This window comes from Anarhichas minor, unplaced genomic scaffold, assembly GCF_050575085.1.
Source record: "Anarhichas minor isolate MPS153535 unplaced genomic scaffold, ASM5057508v1 ptg000160l, whole genome shotgun sequence".
Classification (NCBI taxonomy): Eukaryota; Metazoa; Chordata; class Actinopteri; order Perciformes; family Anarhichadidae; genus Anarhichas; species Anarhichas minor.
The window spans coordinates 144,494-169,352 of record NW_027466606.1 but is presented as its reverse complement, the minus strand read 5'-3'; the positions used below and the strand labels follow the sequence as shown (position 1 = coordinate 169,352).

General features: G+C 43.0%; 2 protein-coding genes across 5 annotated transcripts; one reads left to right on the top strand and one right to left on the bottom strand.

Moving 5' to 3' along the window:
• Nucleotides 1-282: 282 nt before the first annotated feature.
• On the bottom strand, nt 283-11,845 carry LOC142943942 (insulin-like growth factor-binding protein 4). The gene is made up of 4 exons (XM_076085514.1): nt 11,488-11,845; nt 3,862-4,025; nt 2,536-2,661; nt 283-548 (listed from the first exon to the last, which is right to left on the bottom strand). Exons 1-4 carry the CDS (start codon nt 11,843-11,845, stop codon nt 411-413), a joined length of 786 nt encoding a protein of 261 aa, XP_075941629.1. The 3' UTR covers nt 283-410.
• A 3,293-nt stretch (nt 11,846-15,138) lies between these two features.
• On the top strand, nt 15,139-24,498 carry LOC142943926 (zinc finger protein Aiolos-like). Of its 4 annotated transcripts, none has more exons than XM_076085497.1 (9): nt 15,139-15,154; nt 15,260-15,386; nt 16,281-16,345; nt 16,668-16,778; nt 18,746-19,072; nt 20,116-20,283; nt 20,695-20,811; nt 21,790-21,903; nt 23,233-24,498. In XM_076085497.1, the coding sequence occupies exons 3-9, from the start codon at nt 16,294-16,296 to the stop codon at nt 23,859-23,861; spliced, it is 1,518 nt and encodes a 505-aa protein (XP_075941612.1). In that variant the 5' UTR covers nt 15,139-15,154; nt 15,260-15,386; nt 16,281-16,293; the 3' UTR covers nt 23,862-24,498. The 4 variants fall into 4 exon arrangements, with proteins under 4 accessions (XP_075941612.1, XP_075941608.1, XP_075941611.1 ...); XM_076085493.1 differs by having other exon boundaries at nt 18,746-19,150; XM_076085496.1 differs by lacking the exon at nt 15,139-15,154 and having other exon boundaries at nt 18,746-19,150; nt 21,793-21,903.
• Nucleotides 24,499-24,859: the final 361 nt, after the last annotated feature.

Sequence of the window (24,859 nt, the reverse complement as noted above, 5' to 3'; positions counted from 1 at the left end):
TGCTCCAGAGAGATTAAAACAAATGTTAACAGACCCTGTTGTAGTTTAGGTCTGATTATCTGGTATGTTGATGCATTTTCATACTTTTTGCTCAATTACAACTGTTATCTGTGGAAGGTTATTTTCTGCCACCTGTAACTTTAAAGCACATGTATCTTAAGACTTAACGGTCTTAAGTTCACATAGTAGAAACAATACACAACAAGTGCTCAAAAGACTCACATACTCTCACACACAAACAAAATAGCAAAAGAACTCAAATCATTGGTTTCCTTTTTGTTGTACAGGCTCAAGTACCGTTGGCCTCAGGTGAAGTGAGGCTTTAGAGCAAAGTCCTTTCCTCGTGTAGTTCTACTAATAAACGGCAGTAGAATTCAGCTGGTACTGCACCCTCACTGCCTCTCCACTCTTCAATCTCTCAGCGTAGCAGTCATTAACTGGTGGCAGTCCAGATCCCCTCGAAGCTCCAGTGGGCCTGGCAGCCTCATGCCCGTCTTCTGATCCACACACCAGCACTTTCCCCGCAGTCCGTCACGTGCGGGATGACACTGTGGCCAGAAAAGATATATAATACTCTAGTCACATATAGCAGCTTCTTCAACTACAGGTTCAAATATTAAAGTTGCTGTAATAAATGTTTTTGTATTAACAATGGAATAAAGTACTATGAGTAATGAACGTTGTTGCTCTTAATAACAAACCCACAGACACTCATCATATGACTCTGCAGTTCTCATAAGCTTCACTGGGCTTTATGGCATTTTATAAATCAGTATTTTGGTTTTACTGTTCACTCTCATGATTCTCATCAGCATATACAATGGTTTTAATAGCCCACTGTACACTACCTGTCCAGCACCAAATGGTATGCTAACAAAGTTGGCTACTAGCTGGTGAACACAGCACAGATGGGGACTTGGACTCAAGTTGATTTCAGTCGCACTCTGCTCTTGCTCAAAGACTAGAAACTTGACTTGGTCTCTACTGTAGCTCAAAGTTTTGAGACTTGACTTGGACTTTAGTTTAAAGACTTGAGACTTGACTTGGTCTCTAATGTAAAGACTTGAGGCTGGACTTGGTCTCTACTGTAGCTCAAAGACTTGAGACTTGACTTGGTCTCTACTAGCTCAAATACTTGACGCTTGACTTGGTCTCTAATGTAAAGACTTGAGGCTGGACTTGGTCTCTACTGTAGCTCAAAGACTTGAGGCTGGACTTGGTCTCTACTGTAGCTCAAAGACTTGAGGAGTGACTTGGTCTCTAATGTTGCTCCGTCTGCTGGATGTCTTAATAGGCAATTACTTGTGAAAATGTTTGGTTAAGGTGATAATTTGTGTTTGTGTTGTGTTTACAGCTTGTTGTGCTGCCCTCAATAATCAATGAATGCAGGTTTATATAAAACTGAGCACTAGGTAAGAGGTTACGGACTATTATCTGAAGAGCAGTTGATGCTCTGTTGGCAGGGCTATATTCCGCTGAGATAACATCAGACCTTCAGCTTTTAAAGATGTTTTCAATGAGATGTTTTCAAACGACTGTATATCTGATCCCGTTTATTTATATATATATATATATATATATATACACACACGCACGCACACACATGAATATATGTATAAAAACAGACTACGCCCAGATGACAAGTAATTCAATTATCAGATTTACAGCTGAGAGCATGAGATTCCTTTTGTAAACTTTAAAAATGTAATAAAAAGTTTATAGGGTTATTTTGTACTTTTTCTGGAGTTGATGTACTGTGTCAAGAAGCACCTAATACCAGTTAACAATGTCAGAGCAACCCTGCCATGAAATGATTGCCAGTTGTCCCTCATGACCTGTGCTTTACTTCCCAATAGGGTTTTATCACAGTGCGGTTTTAGTTAAACAGTAAACAGATGCCTGTGATTCTGATACTTTAATCATGTTACACAATCAACATAACTCAGACTCTTGGTGACTGGTGCCTTAGCAGAGCTTTCTTTTCTATCTCTCACTCTGTGTCTGCTGCTTTGATTGCATACACAAGTCACAGCAGTCTTATCTGTGTTTCTGTGTTCTCTGATTCTCTCACCCTTATCTGCATAGTTGCCCAATCTTGCGAAGACAGATTAACAAAAAAGTAACTGCATCCAAAAGCTAATTTCATCCATCACAGCAATAAAGTGATTATCGTTAACGGTTTAGGGGAAACCACTTTACACACGCTGTTTAACTCTTGTTCCTGGACAAAAAAAATTACTTTTGTGAGCTTAGAAAAATAAGGACATGGCATTACCACGGCTGTCTGCTTGGAGACACTTTTGTGTTGATCTTGAAGTAGTAAATGACAATGTTTCATCGGCTACAAGGCCTGTTTTGTGTTTTTGCCCACAGATTGCTGGTTTGAAAGGAACTGTTTGAAGTATAAAGATAGCCATGTTTATGTGAATTGGCTTAATAATAGAGACTAACAGATCACCACTGCACATGGCCAAATAGTGGTCTACTCAGTAATTCAATAAAGCTCATAACGAGTGTGTGCTTGAATTCCCACACCTGTTTAGGGTGGAAATCTCCGTTCTTGTCACAGTTGGGTATGGGGATCGTGAAGAGATCATCATGTGTGCGGCTGTTTGACGCCAGTCTGTCCAGCGCTCTCTGTAGCTCAGCACGACATGGAGCCTGTCGGAGAAATCATTTTTCATTTGACATCAGCAGCGTTCCAGATGTAGATTTGTGTGTAGACATTTACAGTGGTGCAAAAAAAAAATGGCTGTTTATAAAAGAATGCAAAATTATTATCTCAGATTTTCAGAAGAAAGTTACGAGGTCAAATGAAAAAACCGACCACTATAAGTTAAGTGAGTGAGTGTCCTCGCGGCCAAAGTGACGTCACTCCATCAGACATGGCCCTTTGCGGGGGTTCAGTGCGGCATGTTTTCACCTGTCCGTGCACATCAAACATTGTCTTTACGCAGATGGGCAAAGAAAATTGAAAACTTTGAGGAGAATGTTGGTTTGTCTCAAGGAGCAACGAGTATAAAAGATCTAAATGTTTCCTCTTTACGAATCCGCGTCAGTTGATGTCTGTGCAACCGTCCTTGCAGAAAGTGTATATACCAAACTATATACACTTTGTATATACCAAACTAATATATAAACTTACTTTTTCACATTCTTATGACAATTTTAGTTACATTTTTATTGATTTAACCAAAATTCTGGCCAGATCTTTAAAAAATTCAGAGCAGGCCAACTTTAATTTTGCAATCATGATTTATTTATTGAAATCAAAGTCTAAGTGCTTTAGTGAGGCGATAGCGAAACAGAGGTTTTGATTTGACACAAAGAAATTTTCTTACATTGTTCGGGCATGTAGATGTATTTGCAAATAGTGCTAAGAGTGAGCCTCGTTGAATTTACTAGCCAAGTATTGACTCCATGTAAATGGATCATTCTGGCAGATTCTTTTAATCAATCGCCAACAGCATTCCAAGTCTTTAAAAACATAAAACATTCTATATGTGGGAGACGGTGGTATTCCTGTGCATTCATGCTACACATTTCTGTGGTAAATTAATGTACTAAAATGTGGTACACCCAGCCTGTTACAGTTTAATGGGGATTTTAGGATCCTGCCCTTGCCATGTTGATGTCAATGTGCACCTCTACTTTATTTCGCAAGACTGCAATTAAATGTTATGGTCTGTAAATAACTAATTTGTATATTTACAACCTGACAGTTAAGCTTGTGGCTTTGGAACCAAAAAGCCTTAATGTAAAACACCTGCTGGGGCCGAGGCATGTGCTGCAGAGGGGATTGCTTGGGGGTTTTTGTTTTCCGTGAAACTGATAAGATGTCAGAAGGTCGGTTTCTCTCACCAGCGCTGCCTTGGTCTCCTCCCTGGCGGTGTTGCTTCTCTGATTTGTGGATTTTGGAGGATGTCTCGCCAGGGTCTTCTGTATGCAACGCTTGTCCTGTGGACTGCACCGGATATTGCTGTTGTTTGGGTGGTCAGGAATGATCTCATCCTGCCTGTCCATTGCTGAAGGACAAGGAATAATACTTTAGTTCCTTAAATCCAACAAGAAGGATACATCGAGAATTACATAAACAGTTAGTAAATACATTTGCATTTAATACCACGTTTTAATATGAGCATAATTTAGGGCAGCATCCATTATTTTAATGATTAGCTTGGGTGTCAGAGCAGGAGCTGCTTTCCCCCCTTGTCCTTCTACATAACATCCCATACAGCTGAGCGTGTAGAGATGTAGGCTAAAAATAAGGTCAGGTTAACCATCAAGGACACAGAGCCGTATTTCCGCTCTGGGGGGTAATCTGTATCTCGGCTCTTGCTCTGGTACTCAACTACCGCACCACAGCTATGCCACGAGCTCAGAGGCTATTTAAACGATAGCTGGAGTGCTGTGGTCCGGCAGGCAGCCAGCTGCTTCCTCAGGAAATGCCCCCCTCCCTTTTCATTCTCCACCCCTCCACAACAACCTTGGTCTGTGCCAGATGGAGGTTGTTAGAGGGTATTTGCACTGTCACGAGTGGGCACAACTGTGTGTGAGGTGGTTGGTGGCCTGGGGGGCACAAGATGGGCAAAATGAAGGATAAAGGTTGTGCGTGTCTCTCTGTGTGCACATGCATGCAGCTTTTCACCTGTGGCTTGTAAAACTTGGCAGAGCTTTCTGCTCATAACCCATGGCATTTTACAGATTGGCACCAGAGTCAAAGCACTGCAGCTTTACCATTTTGAAGCTGTTCACGGTCTGAACCAGATCCGAGCTCTGGTTAATATCCAAGGTCACTGCCAGGCATTCAGTTAATTGCTGTTGGCAAAGAGGCAATGAAGGTGGCTCAGTATAGCCTCCTCTATCTTGTGTAATGTGCAACCTTTTCTCAGGTCTACAATGCATGAAGGACACATACACACAATCCAAACCAGTAAGCGTTTCTTTGTAGTACTAGAGCGTGAGTTGTTTTGTTGTTTTTTTACAACTTGGCCACAGGAGTTGGAAGGTGACCATGTTTCTCTGACCTTCATAGAGAGTCATCTTGCTTGGCTTGGTTTGTCTGGGTGAGAAGTGTCTCTTGGCTGTTTTTAATCTTTTTGCACTAAAGGCTTGCTCATCAGCATTTTCTTCCCCAAGAACAAACAGGGTTTCAGCTGTTTCCTTTGTTCCAAGTTGTTCGTTCACCCCTTTTTGCTAGTTCACACTTTTCCGATACCGCGCTCTTTCGTAGGGCGAGCCAAAGTGATTTAGAAGTGGGTCAGGGGTGGCATGTCCTGTTTGCTACCACTGCTGTTTTCTATGGAGGAAGTTGCAACTTCTCTGTGTGGTTTCAATTGACCAGCTCTTGGCTTTTAAAAGTATAACTGTTACGGTGCATTGTCATCCCTAGAGCTGATACACATGTGCACAGCAAACATAAAGACAGATCACGAGTAAACATATAATCATTGTTGCTCAATCAAGTTCATAGTTAAATATTTGTTGTCACATATCAGCTGCCGCACTTGCAAATGTATTCATCACTCAGGCCACCAGCCGTGTGAGCATCATTCATTATGGGATAGAGACAGCAGATGAACACATTTTCTGGCTCGGGAAACGTCACTTTACAAGTTATTTGCAAATACATCATTTAATCTACATTATTACAAGTCCATAACAAATCTTCTGTTTATATGTACAGTGATATGAGGAATGAAAGGGGTCATCAGATTTCAAATTCCACTGTTTGTGGCTTTAAGGCTGAACTTGTAAACCTCAGAGACAAATATCCTCCTCAAATAAATATTTAGTTTTGCTCAGTAGGATTGGCAGAGTGCTTTCCTATGGTTTATACTTCCACTCGCTCAGATATTGGGTCTTAGTCAAACAAGTCTCCGCTATGTGAGACATTTGTACAAAAGCCTGAGATGCACCCATTTAAAAATAACATTACAAAACAACATCGTCATTTGTGCTTTGTTTAAGATACACTAAGTATTGTTATAGGGTGCAGGTAGATAGATAAGCCTTTACATTTAAGTTTGAAAACAGTAAGAGGAACTGCTGAGTTACAGGGCATAGAGCCTGACTGAAGTATCAGCAAATATATGCTTGTCACAGATACATCTGTATTGACATTTGTTATGGTGTAACAATAAATTGGAGAACGTATGTAAGAATACTGACAGGTATGCTTTCCAACTGTAAAATGTCCCACTCAGTACATATATTGCTCACAATTCTTTAAAAAACTCACGTAAAGGATTCCTATAAAAGGAAATTCTTGCTCTTTCTGACCTCTAGTGGTTTAGCGCCACAATTTGCCGCAATGATGTAAGACTGTACTTCAAGGTGTGTCAGTACACGGTGACATCACTCTTGGGTTTGGTTGCAGGTGCATATGTGGTTATAGGTATGGCTCTACAGAATGACATTTTTTCAATCAAGGTTCAAATGTAATAAAAGTTACATTTGATGCAGCCCGAGTGCCATAGCACTTTTCTGACAAAACACGTTGAAAACATTTAACTTCAGAGGGCAGTAAAGCTACTTTAGTCTAAAATGTCAAAATAGAAAAGAAACAGAAAATAAATTGTAGAGCAATGGTGAAATCAGTGTTGCTGAGGTCTTAGATTTAACTTTTACCCTTATATATGCTATTTGTCTTCTGCATTTAATCCATCCCAACTGTTTAGTGCAATGGAGAGCCACTGCTCACTGCCAGGCGTCAACTCCATTACTGAGGTCTGTGCCTTAGCCAGGGTCATTTCTGTTCTGCCGCCTTATTCATTACAGACACAGGGATTAGCCTGATTTTAACAAAATGCAAAACACAACTTGCCTAGTGTGACTTGAAATGGGAATTTCATGTTGTAACTTTCCTTGACACTCGTTAGAATAAATTATACAATATTGACACAAACTAATCTCCTGAAAAAGTATTACTCTTTGGGGAGGCTACTCCAAAAATGTTTTGTAACACTTTGATAAGCGTCTTTTCAGCAGTTTTTGGCAGCAGCTCAAAAGTCACCAAGGCTTACTACCAAAAAACTATTATTTTCTGCCAACACTGGATCCTAGTTTCCAGGCAGGAGATTTCTTTGAATCAGTTAATCATCAGCGTTCGTGTCTAGTGCACTTGTGAGAAGACTGTTAAAGACGACCAAAATGTGCTGTAAGAAGGCCAATGGAAATTTTGGAAAAGTGTCATTTGTCAAAGGAAAGATGTGAAATGAAGTTAAATCTATACTTAAATCAACACTGAATCACAAAGGAAACATTTGTGTAACTGAAACCTGCTGCTGCGGCCGTACTGTCTGATGCTGCTTTGGCCACTTACTATTCATCTGATGATGAAACAGACATGTACGAGGTAGGACATGTTTGTGAGTTTGGATTAAAAGAGAGCAGAGCGGTCAGCAGTTTGCTGTCCTGTTTGATTACATCTTCAACACAATCTTTTACATAGAAAATAGCTGTTTGCTGCTATAGTAATGCTCTGAATGTAGAGAATCTTTAACAGCCCCAATCAAGAGAGAAACAAAATATGAACAAAGGAAAGAGCAGAAAGTCTTCCAGATGGATCATCATCAGAATAAATATTCTTTATCCTGACAGAAATCTCTTGGATCAAACATTTCACTGCATGATGGAAAGAAATCACGTTTGGCAAACTGGAGTGCAGTTTGAGGTTTCCCCTACATTCACTGCCTCCTCTGAGAGTCATCATTTTCAGGATGCAATCTTATTTTCCAATTTATATAAACACATGTTCAAAGACATCTGTGTCACTTATCCAACAATATAAACTAAACTGAGGTATTATAGACATGTTAAACCTCAGTGACATAACTCCATAGGCAGTTTTCTAGATGTATTTGCGTGCAGATCTGTGAGTAAATTCTGTCATAGCAAGCTGGGGTAATCTTGGCCATCCATCACTTGTTGATGCACTTATACTAGAGAGAAACCTGCAGCTGCAGTGAATTAGGTCAATCTATTTTGAGTTACATCATGAACTTCATTTTGACTGGATTGCTCTTGTTTTAATATATGCACAGAATCAGGGTCTTGGGTGGAAGTGCCAGGAGAGGAGATGATTAACACTGCAGTGTTTCTACAGGCCAGTGAAGGGATGTTATACATGGAATATTCGTAACAGATACAATATTTAATCTTTATAAAAGTTATGGATTAACAGTAATGACCACTGCTCAGAAAGTAGAATTGTCAATAAAATTCACCATTAATCCAGATTTTGACTTGTAGATTACTGCATTGTTTTTATTGAATGAATAGGTTCATGTCTGAAATCTCAGTTTATGAGGATTAACTGTCCTCCTTAGATTAGGCCTGTTTCATGGCAATGTTGGGTTGTTTATGTATCTCTCAACCCCAACACTAGAAGGGGGCTAATCACAGTTAATCCTGCACGAGAGCCCCAGCTGTACAAATGTGCTGCACAACCCAAAGAAAGCAAATACACAACATTAAGTGACATCTGCTGAAAGAGGTTTGGGGAAAATCTTGATGTAGCACTCTGCAAATACGTCCACATCTTAAATAAAACTCCTAAAACATACTGAGGAGTCCTCGCTCATAGGAGAGAGGAAAATCGAGGTTAGCATGCTGCTTTCATAAAGACCTGTGTGCGTCATATGAAACTGGGGCGTAGTTGGACAGAGTCTGGCTCCATCGAGAGCTTCATTCATGCAACTCCTTCGGTGCCTGTAGGTGTAGGACTTTTCATATCTGACATCTGTATCGGTTTTTAAATAATATCCGTTCCACTGTCAGAGGGAAGCATTTGCATACGACACCAAGGCAGACTCTGCAGGAATGCAGTAACAGATGCCAACACACGCATGATGATTTATTCCAAGTATTGAAATAGAGAGGGTTTTCTAAGGATTAGATATTAAGATGCACTAAAGCCTGACTCAGACCTTGTCATAAGATGCAGGGTAACATGTGTTGTTGCTATGGAAATTTGGTTCAAGATTAGCCTTAAGGTTGATACATTTTTGAGAGAAAAACACAGTTTAGAACCAAAGAAAATGGACTAATGGCTCATAACTCTTTCCAGCCTGGTTTCATGAATTACCGTTACTTCGTTACTTCTTTCATTTGTAGTTAGCAGAAAGTCAGCCTTAAAATGAAGTAGCAAAAATATGTCAGCGCAAATCTTTGTGATACAAGTGTTATGTTGCATTATGTTGATGCGGAGCTGTAACTATTAGCCCAAACACCCTAAATTCCCTTTAATGGGCTGCTGAGATCTGCCTCTATCCTAGGGTCCTATTTATCATGAATTCTCTTGGATTTTCAAAACCCTCTTCTATTTTTATCTAGCATGTTCACTGTTGCTAGGAGTGGGGCAGTGTCAGACATGTATTCAGGAGATGCACCCCCTTGTTTAATAATGCATAAGTACGGTGAATGCGCCACAAAGGAAATATCCTGCTTGCGACTGGAGCTCGCCTCTCCCCCACGCCTTTCTGATTGTCTCTCTGCTGCCATGGTTTACATAGAACATTCTTATACAGCGGTTCTGAGCTGCTGCCCAGAAGAATTGATTTACAGTGAGATGTATTGGACAGCACCTTCCCCACTTTGTTATGACAGAATCCAGGGGTGAGAAGGAGTGTGGAGGTAAACAAAACTCAGCACTCAGATTGCAGAACACCAAAAACAAAATTTATGAACTTTCCAAAAATCTTCCATCTACTGCCGTCCATCCCCTGAGAAGGGACCCGAGACTCCCCCCAGTGCAGGATAATCCAATTCTGGGCCAGCGGATCGGACAACACACCGTCAAAGAGCAGAGATAATGAATATTCTGAAAGATAAACTGATATGAATGGACAGAGCCAGGCCAAGCTAAAACAGCCCTCCGTTTGTATTGTGCTGTGAAAAGCTTTCCTCTTCTTTCTGATTCCATTTAGTCATGCTATGTGCCTGCCTAACCTATGCTGGCCCTCCACAGAGAGCAGAAGGCTCTCATTTCAGCTCTGGCAGCAAGAGTGCCGATGAGCTCATCCTCTTGAAGGAGCTTGACGTGGTGGGCGATGCGCTCGAAGGCTTGTTGGGGTGGGGGTGGGAAGGGGGGATCCAGGGGAAGCAGATGCTGCAATGAAGATGAGAGTCCTGGGAGTTTTATATAAGTTTATCCAAATCTTTGTTGTTAGATAGCCAACTGCCATCAACAGTAACTATCTGGGAGCCTGGGCTCAGTGGGGCCTGTTAGTTGATAATCTGAAACAAATGCAAAAACCAACTTGTTTGCGACACACATAACAATTGTCTCATATGGCATAATGGAAATCAACACCACTCCCTTTGTGGAGAGCAGAGGAAGACAAACAAGACGTTAACGTCAAAGCAGTGAACTGGAACTGGATCTTCAGATAAGACATCCAGCATTAGACATCCCACTGTGTGAAAGTGGAAACAGACTTTGTTCTTTGCAAGAGGAATGCAACAATAAAGAGGAGAATAAGAACCCACACTAAAAGAGTGTGATAGAGACATCAGCAGTAGAAGAAGAGAACGACATCTGCAGCAGCAGGAGGAGGAATGGGGGCGTCCATGAAAGAGCACCAAGTGAATTACTGAGAGCTCTAATAGCCCCAGGCTGGCCACACTCCATTACAGTCATTTCATACAGAAGCTTTTATTACCTCCTCCCATTACAAACACACACACATATTCACTTCCCCACACACACTCAGACTCTCACATTCCCAGTACCACCACAATGCATTTCAATTCACTGCCTGCACTGCACGACTACCTGCAGGATCTCAGTTTAACATTGGCGTGATGAGGTAATTGCACACCCAAGGGTTTCTGGGAAAGGACATTTCTAGTATGGCTATTCCCTCACTAAAACAAACAACTAACCTGTACGCTAAACAGTTATAAAGAATGCAGACACATGCAGCAGATACATACAGTAGAAAGAGTCCTCATGCACACTAGTATGCACACACGTCCACCTCAGCTCAGCGCTCTCCTCTCTGAAGCCTGCTCTGCGTCTTACATCAGGGCCCCTTTCACAGCGAGCGGCCGCAAGACAGCAGAGGGACTGTGTGCGCTCTCCCATCAGGCCATGCGTGAGGAGCTGGTGTGTGTCCACCCTCTGGTTCAGGGCTTAGCCGAGATTAGGGTAAACAAGCAGCACATTGTCACCCCCCCCCCCCCCCCCCCCCCCAGCCCTAACTCTGACCCTGCCTAAGGTAAGGCCCAGGGAGCGGAGACAGAAAAAATATTCTGGTCTGCTCGGGTCCACATAGCGAGAGGAACACAGAGATGCCAGTCCAGGTTTGGAGAGACCTGGTCACCATGCTATGAGAGCATCTTGACATACTAATCTGCAGATTAAAAATCTGGTGTAAATGCTTTGGTGCTGTGAGCTTAATTATAATTGACAATTACTAAAATGAAAAAAAAGTGCCCAGTGTAAAGAAGTTCACACACAGACTCTGACCCCTTCGCTCTCACCTGAGTTGTCCTCCACCTCTCTCTCATCAGTGCACACCCCCTGGCCGTGCATCAGTGAGTGCAGTGGCCTCTCTACGCCACGTGGCGGGAAGCAGCGGAGGCCCGTGCCACAACGGGGCGAGTAGACACCACAGTGAGCCCCTTTTGGCAGGGCGCAGGTGGGGCAGCAGCCACAGCCGGGCTCCCGCACGGTCTCCTCACAGCCATCCGGCAGACGACAGCTGGCTAACCTCTCCTCGGAGCACACCGGGCAACGGATGGCTTGGTCCGACAAGCACAGTGCCACCAGCGACAGGGCGCCAAATGCCCAAAGGCCCCAGCAGGACGGAGCTACTGCCACGCCACCTCCACGCACCATGGCAGCCCCGGCACCTGCACGCAGTCCTTCGCCCGCGTATATGCTCCCCTTGGCTTCCCTCTCCTCTGAGTGTTGTGCAGCTTTTGATCACTTTCTACTTCAAAAGCAGATTTTAGACCTGCAAGGGAGGTTTGAGGTTTGTCCAGGATAGTCTTTGATATTTTCAGCTGGTTAGTGTTTCAGTTGCAGAGATACAAAGCCTCTGCTGTATTGCCTCTCTGTTCCTCTGATTCAATTTCACAGCGCAGAAATTGGAGCCTGCTCTTGATCTGCTCGGCTGGCGAATGTAGTGGTGATAAGAACTAGTTTTTGTTATGTTGGAATGAACAGTTGCAGGAAGGATATCCACCACTGTGTTCAGGTGTGTCTTGCTCTCTCTTCGAGTTTGAGTCCGGAGGCTCGCCCGCCCTCTAAATGAAACACCAAAAAATCTGGTCTACAAGTGTCCAAATGCAAAGCAGGTCATCAAAAGGCAGCGTTTTAAGTAACAGCTGCAGTTTCCTCCTCTTGCCGGTGTGCAGTGTAAAGGACTCGCTCCTGAGAATGGCTCAACACGAGTGGCTCTCCTTGGACTTTATACTGGTCCATGGACACGCCTCTTTCTCCAGTGAGAGAGGAGCTGAAAAGCACAGCAGAGAAAAGCCAAGCCAAAGCTCTCTCCCTCTGTCTTACTCTCTAGCTCGCTTAGACAGACACACAAGCTTATATACACACTCTCTCACTTGTCCTTTCTCAATCCTGAGTGCACGCAGGGAGACAAAACAGCTGAATCGCCCGCTCACTTGTTCACACACTTATTACACTACGTCCTCTCTCTCCACCCTCCTATTATTGTTCTCGTCAGTCATACATGTCTGACTTATTTCATGTCACAATTACTCGGATATATTGATTTGATGAAACATTTGGGTCCATAAAAAACAAAGAACATATCGAGGTGTTGACCCCCGAATGCCCAACACACACACACACACACACACGCACGTGTGTGCCTCTGGGGTCGAATCATTGTTTAAACAACAAAGCAGCCTCATGCCTGCCCCCTCAACAAGGTCTCAGTGTGTGTTTATTTGTGTGATTGCATATGTGTGCGTCCAGTGGTCAGTCCAGTCTATGCTGTTGCCCCCCCTCATCATGTCCTCCCCCAAATCTCTCTCTTGCTACTAACTGGAATGGGCAGCTATAAAAGGCAAACGGACAGTCTAACCCCCCCCCCCCTCCTTGCTGCCGCCCTACCCCCACAGGTCCTAAAAAAGCCTCCAACCAGTGAGATTGCAAGATAAGTTTTAACAACGCTGCAAACCGGAGCAGTTTATTATATATGTGTTTCCGATCATGAAAGAGTATGTAAATCAGTGTGTTACTTTGTTCTTGTTTGCCCGTGTGTGCAGATATGCCCCTACACCCAGCTTTTAAGGTTTTGAATCATGGCTTTTATTGGTCGACGTCTCTTTTTTTCCCCTGTGTTCCTTTGCCTCCGTTTTGCCATGGAAACCCAGCATGTATTGTAATGCCTTTGTGAGTGTGCTTTCTTTCAGCTTTTTTCTTCCGTCTGGTAGCTGGTTGCCATAGGCGGACCATGGGCCGCAGCCAAGCCTTACAAGGCCGTTCACCACTCAGGTGGGTGCTGCAGTGGGTGTTTGTTTGTTACACTGCTCCCAGATTCCTCATCTGTCCCTTGGTAAATTATCAGGAATTAGTCAAGATCCTCGCTGTGATTCAGCCACTTTTTGAATTGCAAGTCAAATATTTGAGAAGAAAAACTACATCTGGTCAACATAAAGTAAATAGCTTGACAGAATGTAATAACAGTGTACTAAAACAGTTGGTAGTTAGAAGAGCGGCTCTCTGGTCCTGGAGCTCATAAGAGAGCCAGCAGTTTCATTATGTGTCATTTATGAGGTGTTTTACTGTGTGTGTGTGTGAGTGTGTGTGTGTGTGTGTGTGTGTGTGTGTGTGTGTGTGTGTGTGCGTGTGTGTGTGCGTGGGTGTGTGTGTGTGTGTGTTTTTCAAGGATTTATCATTGTCATTTTACAATACAACATTGCACAATGAAATGTAGTCTGGGGCATTCAGGGTGATTACTCAGAGCTTAGCCATGCTGTAGGTGTTTGATGTGTGCCAATGAGCTGTATTTTATTGTGTGTCTGTAGTTTGTAAATTGTAAATTGCTGAAACAGACTAACAGAACTAAGATAGATGTGAATAAATGTTTGGGTGTTATTTCCGGGCTGTATTTGCCTGTATTAGATTGCCAAAGTATAGAGAGATGATATGAAATAAGGGGAAAGAGAGATGGGGAATGCATGCTTTGAAAGTTGAGCAGTGGTGCATGAAGCAAAAAAAGTTTGACTTCGCAGTATAGAATTCAGAGGAAAATACTTGGATCTTCTTGCAATCTTCCGTATTATGTGGTTTATAGAATAAGTGCAAGCACACAAAGGTAAACACGCAAGGATTTGAAACGAAATTTGTAATTCCACATTTTAACCACTATGTTACATTTGCTTCAAAGCCTGGCACTTGTGCTCGAGTATAAAATTGTCCGGATCTTCCCGTGCGTTTCTTTTAACCCAAACTCCCAGCCCTCGGTCCAGCCTCGGTCTCTGCCTCATACACATGAACAGCTATTAGTGCATTTGACAACTTTTAGGACATATTGATTTAAACCAGGTCTATTCATGCATTTGTGCAAGTTGATGTACCTCAAAAAACAGAAAAAAAGAACCACTGATTCACAGACGTCTCTTTCCCAATGTAAGTCTATGGGGAAAGTTAGTTTGGCGCTCTTCCAGTGCCCCATCATCCAATACTCAATAGCTCAGATAGTGTGATGTTATTTTGTTATTTTAAGAGATGAGTTCCTCAGTTGATTTATTTTTAACTTAAAATGATACCTAAAGTTTGGGCCTAGTTGAAGTAAAAATATTTTTTGTACGCTACATTCTTACATTGCTCTCATTTGGCAGATGCTCTTTTCCAAAGCAACCTAAGTACATTAAACTCAACAGGAACAAGAGATAAAAATATGTTCAAATAGCTACAGTACAAGTACTTATAGGGTCTTTTAAAAAGTGTCTACAGTCTTATGTGATTGATTGGGGAGAGAAAAGTTCGAATGAAAAGTAGTGTTGTAGTTTGGCCACAAGATGGAGTGGTAGCTCCTTAAATGGTCAGGAACCCTGTGGACCGCCTGAATCGATACAGAACCCATAATCAGGTCTTTGTTTCACTCATAAACGCACAGTTTTATAGACTCTACTTGTTAAGGTTTAGTGAAGGAGTGTTTGTGTTACGATCATGGAACCGGTAAGGACGAGTAATCTAAATCAGTGGTGTTGCTACTCTGCTGTGTGAACATGCTCTGGTCTTTGTTGCTCAACCTTGTTCAAAACATGTTCCTGTTCCTTTAAGGGATCTCTCCTACTTCACCGTAGTGACGTTGCGCGCAGTATATTCCATATTCAGAGAAAGTCCAGTGGCGGAGTGTGGAATCTCCTACTGCCATAGCAGTCTCCTCCAGGTGCTGAGCAAAAAGCAGGTCAGATCATTTCATCTTTACTCCAATCTTTGCTACGTCCAACAAACTATAAAACACAAAAAGTGCCGTGGCATTAATTGTCACGTTTTGACATGCGCTTCTCAATTCCATTTCATTTTGAGCGTGTGAGGAAGTTTGTTATTGCTGTATTTTCCTCACTGAATGTGATGTAAGAGTAGTTGCAGCTCTCTAAATGATAAAAAAAAAAACTGTTCTACATAACTACGCAGGTTTTATTCTAATCACGGTTACACTTGGAATATACATTGTAAAAGTAGTGCTCTGGGAATTTTGATTAGTTCAATGAAAAGTGATATAGTGTCTCTAAAGCGCATCTGTGTTTTTTATTTCCAAATAAACTTTCAAACTTTGTCTAAGAGTGTTGGGAGACTCACTGGCTGTTGGTGGTGAAAGCGCTTTTACACTTGCTCCTATGTACAGACCTGGCAGGAAGTGCATGTGCAGTGAACATCATCTCTTTCTCATAAGGCTAAATGTAGTGACAGGGTTGAGCAATCAACCGTGGGCTTTTACCCACATCTTTTTTTAATAAACTTCTTTTTATGCTGTCACACCAACAGGAACAGTGAGATGCACATGTTGCTTCTATTTCTTCACCTGCTTTTTCGAAATAGTAAGGGAGGATTTTAATAGTGTCGAAAAAACCTTAAGAAAGGTATATTCGTGTCAATGTGTTAAGATAAAAGGCCACACTTTGAATATATGCAGCAAATATCATTTTTATAATGTGCTCGATGTTCTCTCTCCGTATTACTGTGTAAACTTAGATCTAGTTCTGAAAACACTATAAGAAGTAATGTGGCTTGACCTGATTACATTCATTTGGATTCCAAACTGTCTCTTATTGATGAATATTGTAATTCCTCTCCACAGAACATTTTTTATCATGAACACAGACAAAGATCCTGAATTTACCACCCCAGAGGGAAACGGGATGGGTGAGTGTCTGATTCCTTGTCTTTAGTGTGAAAGTGTACGAGATCAGGCTGCACACGTTTCTCCACAGCTGCCACCATCCTGCTTACCGCACTGCCTCAGCACACATGACTGAAAAGTATTGAAAGCTGAAGCTGGATGTGTGCAGGCTGCATTTGATAACAGACCATAAGTTTTCTGTGTTCCAGACATTTATTGTCTGTGAAGGGATTTTAATATTCCATTATTCTAACAGATAGCTGTGGCTTACTGGTTTGAAGTTCTCCAAATGAAACAAAAAGTAACACAGAGTATTTGCACATGCACAACGTGTCACTTTTTCAGACGTTTGCAGTGATGTTGCAGATGTGAAGCCACAGGAGGAGGAAGAAGAGAGGGAAGATAATTCATTCAGTGAGAATGGAATGCAGTGTGCTGAAGGTGTGACGGCTTCACGTATGTACACCCCCCCCCAACACACACACACACACACACACACACGCACACGCAATTGACATCTTTCCATTACGCTTTGCATTTTAGCCATCGAGCTCACACCGTCCATCAGCTTACACTTGCTTTGTTGTCCACTGACATTCCGAAGCGTTGGAAAAAGTTTGAGGTGCGAACCGCTACAAACCCTGTGAATTAATACAATGAAGCGCTGCTGTTTGGAAACACATTTTAGTAGTAAAAGTCTAGCAAAGGAACTCAAAAAATGATCTCGTTTCTATCATTTCTATGTTTACCTGAAGGCTTGTAATAGTTTCGTATCTCAAAGTGTGATAGAATTTTCTAAACCCATAGAAACAAGGGGGAGTTTTATCCTTTCACTTCAGTTAAAATAATAATAACATTTAAAAAATGTAATTAAATATGATCAACTAGTGACAGATTACATATGATGGACAAGTGCATGAAGTAAGAGCCATTTGTATGTCCTCCAACGGATTAGACAGGAAAGGCATCATGAAGGTGTTCTAGTTATCCTGGGGTAGAGTTAAACGCTCCTGCACTGGAGCTCATCATTAGGTTTTATTCAATGCAAATTAATGAGAAAATCATTCTCAGAATTTGATTCAATCTGCTTTGAACACTGTTCGGGAAGATCCAGAGCATGAACATGAGAAACATGTGGGCTAGATCAACCCGTCTGGTTTTGTTGCTCATTGCAGTGTCATGTATTGTCCGATGAAACTTACATCTTAATTCATCTTAATTCATCTTAAATGTGACATGTTAACATGGTCAGATATTATGGGTATTTCTTCATCAGCAGTTTACACTCACACCGGGCAGAAACATATTTACACACACACACACACACACACAATATTTTGAGTGTGGAAATGATGTCACTCAGACTTGTGGCCTTAGCGTCTCCTGTGTCACAAAAATAAGGTGGTGTTACAGACAGCTCTCCTATTTTTTTCTGACTGCCACCCATCTGCTCCACTGGGTGCACTTCCTAAAGCCCTGCTCTGCATCTGATGAGTAGCCTGCGGTTCACTCTCTGAGACCCTGGACTCTATATCGGGCCTCTCGGAGCTCTGCATGTGCAAAGTTTCCATAGCACCTCTGAGCGCTTTCCACAATACAAGGCGCCGCTCTTCAGCTCATCACCAGTCGCCGCCAAGACCACAGTGTGGTTTCTGGATGGAACCGAGTACATTGACACTAAGCAAGCGTTTAGGTGAGAGGTCCTGCAAACCAGGCCTCGGGACTGTGCGTGTCAACAGCTGTGGGGTTGAGAAATTGAAATCCAGTTGGGCGGATCCTGTAAGGTGTGGAAGTTTGACCTCCAGTGGGTAAGGACTTGTGGCTAAGATAAAATGGTCAAGAAAAAATAACAGGAAAAACTTGTATGTGCTAGAATTGGACTAGAATTACAGCAGTGCACTGCTGGCTGTGGTGCAGATTAATGTTTTTCAGTGTCAGGGATACAGGCAATAAACAATCAATCTGAAATATCTTTTTAAAAGCAGATGAGGAATTGGTGGTGTCTGTGTGAGGCGCCTGCTCTTTGTCTCTCCTGCCCTGGTTCTAGTTTCTGTGTATTCAGAGGAAATGCCTTCCCCCTTATCTCGTGTACACATCTTCTGAATCTATTTGTGACACTTCACGTAAACCCAAATTAAGATACCCACACATTGGAGATGAACTAGTACTAATATGAAACTATCAGCTATAAACACAAATGTAGAAGTAAAGATGTGACAGCGTTTTACATTCTGGTTGGAGTGGAGTCTCATCAAGCTTATTTTGTGCCTTATTTGGAAATGAGAACAAACATCAACTGTTGTATATAGACTACACATCACTTCACATGTCTTATCTCTTCCTTATCACGTTTCAGTCACTGCATGTGTGTTTGCATCCGATGTCACTCCAAATATATTCTCCCTTGCTTCCTCCTTGCTTAGATGTGATAAAGATTGAGGCAGAGGAGATGGAAGACGACGAGCAGTACCCTCAGGCTGAAAAAGAAAGAGAGATATCGCTAAAAGAGGAAATGGAGGGGGCCAGTGAGGACGGGACGGAGGAAGGATTCGATGAGGAGGACGATGATGAAGAGAGGGACGGGGAGGGTGATGAAGAGGGAGATACCCTGAATGAGCCACAGGACCTGTCGCTGGTGGACTACTCGCGTTACGACAGCGCAGCCCTGCCAGACGCCCACGCAGGAGCAGCGGCTGGTGCAGAAGGGACCTACGTGCCTGGAGCCGTGGCCCCTCGCATCCAGACGACAGGCAAGCTCAACTGTGACATCTGTGGCCTGTCCTGCGTCAGCATCAACGTACTGCTGGTGCACAAACGCAGCCACACGGGTAAAGCACAGGAACACAGCCTAAAGCACCTGACCTCAAACACAACAGTTGCGCAATCGTCTCTCTGTTGATAGCACTAGTGGATACCGCCTTGTATTGACTAGGTCAAGATGTTTGATCGCGTAACTACGATTAAGAACTCACAAGTCTGCATTATACATGACGCACATGTCCTAACCAGTGCTGCAGTGACAGCAGGAGGTTGTGAAATATCCTCTGTTGTTGTTTAAATATGAAGCACATGCAGTAACTTTGTGATTTGTGTGTAAACAGATAGATTAACATAACATAGTACATCTACAGTCATTATTTTGCCCTGAATTATGCAATTCCTGTAATTAATGAACTCACTAGTATATATGGTGCATGCTTTTTGTCTATCCACATGTTGTAATACTTATCACTGTGCAGAGTGGTTGTCAGCCACATGAACACACGTCGTCTATTAACACACACTCATCATTTTACTGATGAGTACAGTTGACTAGTAGAAAAATGCTGACTTCAGATAGAACTCATGAGGATGAGGTTTTTGACACGGGGAGTGAGGTGCACAATATTCTTGGCATTTGCGTGGTTTGAGTCGTGAGAACATTTGTTTCTAGGTTTCTGGCAATCTAAGTGGATGTTGCCTTGTTCCCTTTTCAAAGATGGTGAATGATTTCGTGTTTTTTGCAATCCACTGTAATACTAGGGACAAGAAGAGTGTCGTTCAACATTAGTAAATCATAAAAAAAACTGTTTTTTTATTTTTTAAGATATGAATATCAGAGTATCAAAAGATTTTCACTTAATAAGTTTTGAACACCACATCAATGTGTTCAACAGTAACCCAGCCCAACACAGTGAATCTGCAGCAGCAGATAATTTACAGTGGTAGAAAAAAAAAAAAGTTGTGTGATCAAAAGAAGCAGATGTCATCTTGCAGGCTTGTTTTTCATGGTGTGTTTTTCTTCCTCACCTAGGTGAGAGGCCATTCCACTGCACTCAGTGCGGGGCCTCCTTCACCCAGAAGGGAAACCTGCTGCGCCACATCAAACTGCACTCCGGGGAGAAGCCTTTCAAATGCCCCATGTGCAGCTACGCCTGCCGTCGACGTGATGCTCTGAGCGGGCACCTGCGCACCCATTCTGGTACCAGCCAGCCACATACTCACTCACATGTAAAGCTGATATGCACTGATACTGTATGCACCTGTGCACAGTGTCACGTTGGTTGGTTTGTCACTCCTTGGTGTTGGTTTCTCACTCCTTTTGAATCACATGAGGTCTGCTGAGCCTGCATTGCTCTTCCAGTAACAACCTGCCATGTACTCTCATACGGTTACGCTCATCACATATGACGTCTTACTCATTTAACTCTGGAAACTTACTCATTCACTTTCAGTTCACGTGTTTTACCTGCAGACACGCTGCACAGTCTCTGAATGTGCTCATCATCAGTTTTGTGTGAAACCGCGTACTTAAGGAAATAATACTTGCTGTAACATTTAGACGGTGTTGATGTTTCATGTGTTGGTGATTAACTGAAACTCCTGCTCACAGTGGAGAAACCCTTCAAGTGCAACCACTGCAGTCGCAGCTATAAGCAGCGCAGCTCCCTCGAGGAGCACAGAGAGAGGTGCCATGTGTACATTCAGAGCAAAGGCCCCGCTGAGAGAGGTGAGCACACAGTACGAACTCAGCCACTTTCTGACACTCGCTGCATCGGGCAACATCTTTGAAACTCCTACATGTCTTCACAGGACACACAAAGACACACTTCACATACAGTATGCACACATAACTGCTAATGTAATCTGACCACTGCACAGTTTACTCATTTGCACATATGGAGCGCACAATTCTAGCAGATCCTGTTTTTATAGCCTCGTTAAATTAATGAGCTTATGACTGTTACCCCATCATTACAGCTAAATAGGTTATGGCTGCTGTGGTTTGGAGGCACAGCGTATGAAGACCGCTTCTAATGTCTGGAGCGGCAAAGGGGAAGCCAAATATGTAGGGCAAATGTTTCAACCCAGCCGCTCAACACGCGCACACCAACCCTCTAAATTTAATTTATTCAACTGTTATTTAACCAAATAATATCCACTGATAAAAATCTATCTGGCCAGGAAGGCAGCAAAGGTAAACATTGATTTCATGCATACAATACAATACAATACAGAGTAAACAAATGAAGTCCACGCATCAACAGAAGAGGTTAAATTGACACACTGTACATAACCTCCCCCCCAAAAAATGCCTCTACGTACAGGACAGTTGCACGGTTGCAACACACGAAGCTCTGCTTCTGTGGTCACCAAATGTCGTAAGTTTATGCCTGATAGTGCCGTAGTGGTGAGGAAGTACATCCTCATCCTGTGGTCTCCTCTCCTGCACTTGTGAAGTAAAAACCCACCAGGAAGTTAAGTCAAAGGAGCTTCTGATCTCAAATTAATATCTTGTTCCTCCCAGTGTGACTCAGCTTCGAGCAGCTGGTGTGTCTTGCAGGGTATTTTTTTTTTTACTTCACTTTACAACCTCAAAAGCTTTGACAGGTGGACAGTTGCAGTACAGTGCACTGCCTTTAATTTTGATCGAGAAGAGGTTCTCATTTCTGTGTTGCACTTACTCTCTCACTCTCTTCCTGTCAAGCAGAGGACAGCCAGACATCCAGGACTCAAATGGGCACTGAGCGCGCTCTGCTGCTCGACAGGCTCGCCAGCAACGTAGCCAAACGGAAGAGCTCAATGCCACAGAAGTTCACCGGTAAGAGCAGCTGAACTCACAGACACGCAGGGGCCGAGTAGAGGCAATGACCTCAAGCAGATTAAAGAGTGTTGTAGTTTTAACATGACTTAAGATTAAAACAAAAGATTATGAATGCCTACATTTTCTAAGTTTGATTGATATGTTCATCTACCTATTTGCTAATTCATATTTTTATGTTAATGCATATTTGTTTACTGACTTCTGTATTTTTAAACTTTATCATCTTGTGCAGCTATAAGATGCTGTGGTCTTTTTGACATTTTTACATTGTTTGTGCTTTTTGCTATGCATTTCTGCTTTGTAGATGATTTCAAGTTGTCTGTATAAGCTACTTGTTTGTCTGTCTATTTGTCTTTGCTGGCCTCCATCTCTTGGAACAGGAATTGAGGGCAGAATACCTGCCTCATACCTGCACACACCACAGAGTGGCCGCCACTGTCCTAAATTCTCTGCGAGAAATGTGCCGTAGGTGGGTATTGGTAACCATGCATGGTTAAATGAATGGCTACATGTTTAAAAAAAAAGAGAGAGAGAGACAGAGATAGAAACATGCACTTGAAACATGTAAAATATGTAATTACTCACTTTGTAGGTTTTGATTCAAACTCAGATGCTTTTTCTGAGGGATGAATGATCTAAAGATATGAGTTTAAGTGAATAGCTGACCTTGGGATCCTACACACACACACACACAATGATTTTCAGTTTGCTCTTAAGCTTGAACATTGGGTTGTAGTTTCGTAAATCATACCTCAAGCTGCTCACAAAAAGAGAAAAAAACTCCTATATGTCTCTATCAGGTTGACAAATGAAGTGAGATCTTTCAATATGACAACCACAGGGGGGGAAAGAGAAGTAATGTCTGCAACCACAGAGAAAGAGAGAGAGAGAGAGAGAACAGGCGGGAGGCGAGAAACGTGAGCAGGTGCTTCTCTGTCTATTCTTTGTGGTACAGCTGCACTAGAGGCCTTCGTCTGCGTCGCCTGCTTCCTCTCAGCCCTCTGTCCTCTCATGCCGCCAAGCTCAACTGCTGGCTCAGGGTCCTCTCATGCTTTAAAGCTTCTTCTGTCCTGGGATCCGGGCATGTTCCAGGTTTCCTTTGTGTTTACCCGTGGATGCACATTGTTCTAATTGTCCTTAGTCAACACCAAAGTGACGACCCCTTAGAGTCCTATAAGGATCTTTAGTAGATCTTTCCCCATCTGTAAGCAATAACTGTTTTAACTGCTGCTTGTGCTATTTCTCCGGGTCTGCTGTTGGATGAAGTATGTGAAACGTCTTCCTGCGGAGTCTTCAGTGCTCTTTTTTCTCATGCTGCCGGTCTAGGCGACAATGGTGTCTGCCTGGACCTGAGCTTTAACAGGGAGCTGGTCTACCGAACTGACATCAAGGATCCTCCGCCAGGCTCCCCAGGGCCCGACACCCACCAACAACCCACAAGGCCAGACAGTAACCCAGCTCCCTCCCGCAGGCCCTACCCCATCCAGTTGGGCCGCAGCGACATCAGCCCCATGGGCCTCACTAACGGCCACAAGATGGGCATGCCGGTTCTTGGCCACCCCCACGCCACCCAGCCACCCCTCGGCGTGGACTCGTTCCACACTGACGGCTCCCAGATGTCCCAGCCTGTAATGTACAGCTTAGGGCACCTGCTGGGGGGGCTGAATCACCAGAACGGCATCCCTCACCCACACGCCCAGTCCATCCCCTTGTCGCCACTGGAGGCTTTACGGGTGGTGCGGGTAGACGGGGAGGGCGGAGCACTGCCCGGGGCGGTGTACCCCTGTGGCCACTGCAGGGTGATCTTCCTGGACTATGTCATGTTCACCATCCACATGGGGTGCCACGGCTTCCGCGACCCGCTTGAGTGCAACGTGTGCGGCCACCGCAGTCGGGACCGTTACGAGTTCTCGTCCCACATAGCCCGCGGCGAGCACCGCCTAGAACTGAAGTAGCTTTCATCCATGCAGACATTCATGCTTTCCCACACACATACCCTCACACACACACACACACACACACACACACACACATATGCTCCGATAGATAACACTGTTTAAGAACACACAGATTTACTCATATAAGTAGCTGGTAGTATCAGAAATGAAAGCATGAAGTAGTAGTCTTTTATGTGTGTGTGTGTGTGTGTGTGTGTGTGTGTGTGTGTGTGTGTCTGTGTGTGTGTGTGTGAGTGTGTGTGAGTGCATGTGTGTGTGTGTCTGTGTGTGTGTGCGTGTGTGTGTGAGTGCATGTGTGTGTGTGTGTGTGTCTGTGTGTGTGCGTGCGTATTGAGAGAGACGTTATAGGAGTGCGGCGGGTGTCAGTGTTCTTAGTCATACTGTACTCATCTGAAAAGATGGCCTGTAAAGTGTCTATGCAGGAGTAATTCTACTTCCTTTTCATACGTTACATTAGTACATAATGATCACTGCTGTAGCCACTGTTTATATGATATAGTCAGCCATATATACATTCAAATGTTCAACAAGATAGCAAAAATGAATGAATTTATTGTGTATCTGCTGTCGTTCTTTTACTGTTATATGTGTAAAGATGTAAAAATAAAAGATAACCACTCATTTTCCTTCATAACACATAGACCTGCAACTTGTTGAGAGAAGTTTATCTTCTCTTAAAAGCACTTGCCAATTCAAGACTGCAGAAAAAAAAAAATCCTATTATCTAGAAGGTCACATGTCTCCTTTTAGGCTGTGGTTTGAGAGAAGTGCAGTTCACAGCTTCAAAAGACATCCCTTCGCTCTGCACCATGTGTTGGTTTCTCACAATATTATACACTCAAAGTTAGAAAGGGCTCACAGAGAGTTATTGTCGCACGAAATAGAGGTGTATATATTTAGAACTTAGAAAGTATCAGGGGTATAAATGAAAGTTGAGGTAGGTCTAAATTAAATGTCAGGTGCTGTTGAACACCTAAAGATTTCTCTGAAAGCAT

What these genes read in the sequence shown, in the direction of transcription:
- LOC142943942 (XM_076085514.1), bottom strand. Translation starts at nt 11,845, where the DNA reads ATGGTGCGTGGAGGTGGCGTGGCAGTAGCTCCGTCCTGCTGGGGCCTT. An exon ending in AGGAGACCAAGGCAGCGCTG is followed by an intron (nt 2,662 to 3,861) that starts GTGAGAGAAACC and finishes TTTCTCCGACAG; the next exon opens with GCTCCATGTCGTGCTGAGCT. An exon ending in GAGATTTCCACCCTAAACAG is followed by an intron (nt 549 to 2,535) that starts GTGTGGGAATTC and finishes TTCTGGCCACAG; the next exon opens with TGTCATCCCGCACGTGACGG.
- LOC142943926 (XM_076085493.1), top strand. Translation starts at nt 16,294, where the DNA reads ATGAACACAGACAAAGATCCTGAATTTACCACCCCAGAGGGAAACGGG. An exon ending in CCCAGAGGGAAACGGGATGG is followed by an intron (nt 16,346 to 16,667) that starts GTGAGTGTCTGA and finishes TCACTTTTTCAG; the next exon opens with ACGTTTGCAGTGATGTTGCA. An exon ending in CAAAGGCCCCGCTGAGAGAG is followed by an intron (nt 20,812 to 21,789) that starts GTGAGCACACAG and finishes CTTCCTGTCAAG; the next exon opens with CAGAGGACAGCCAGACATCC.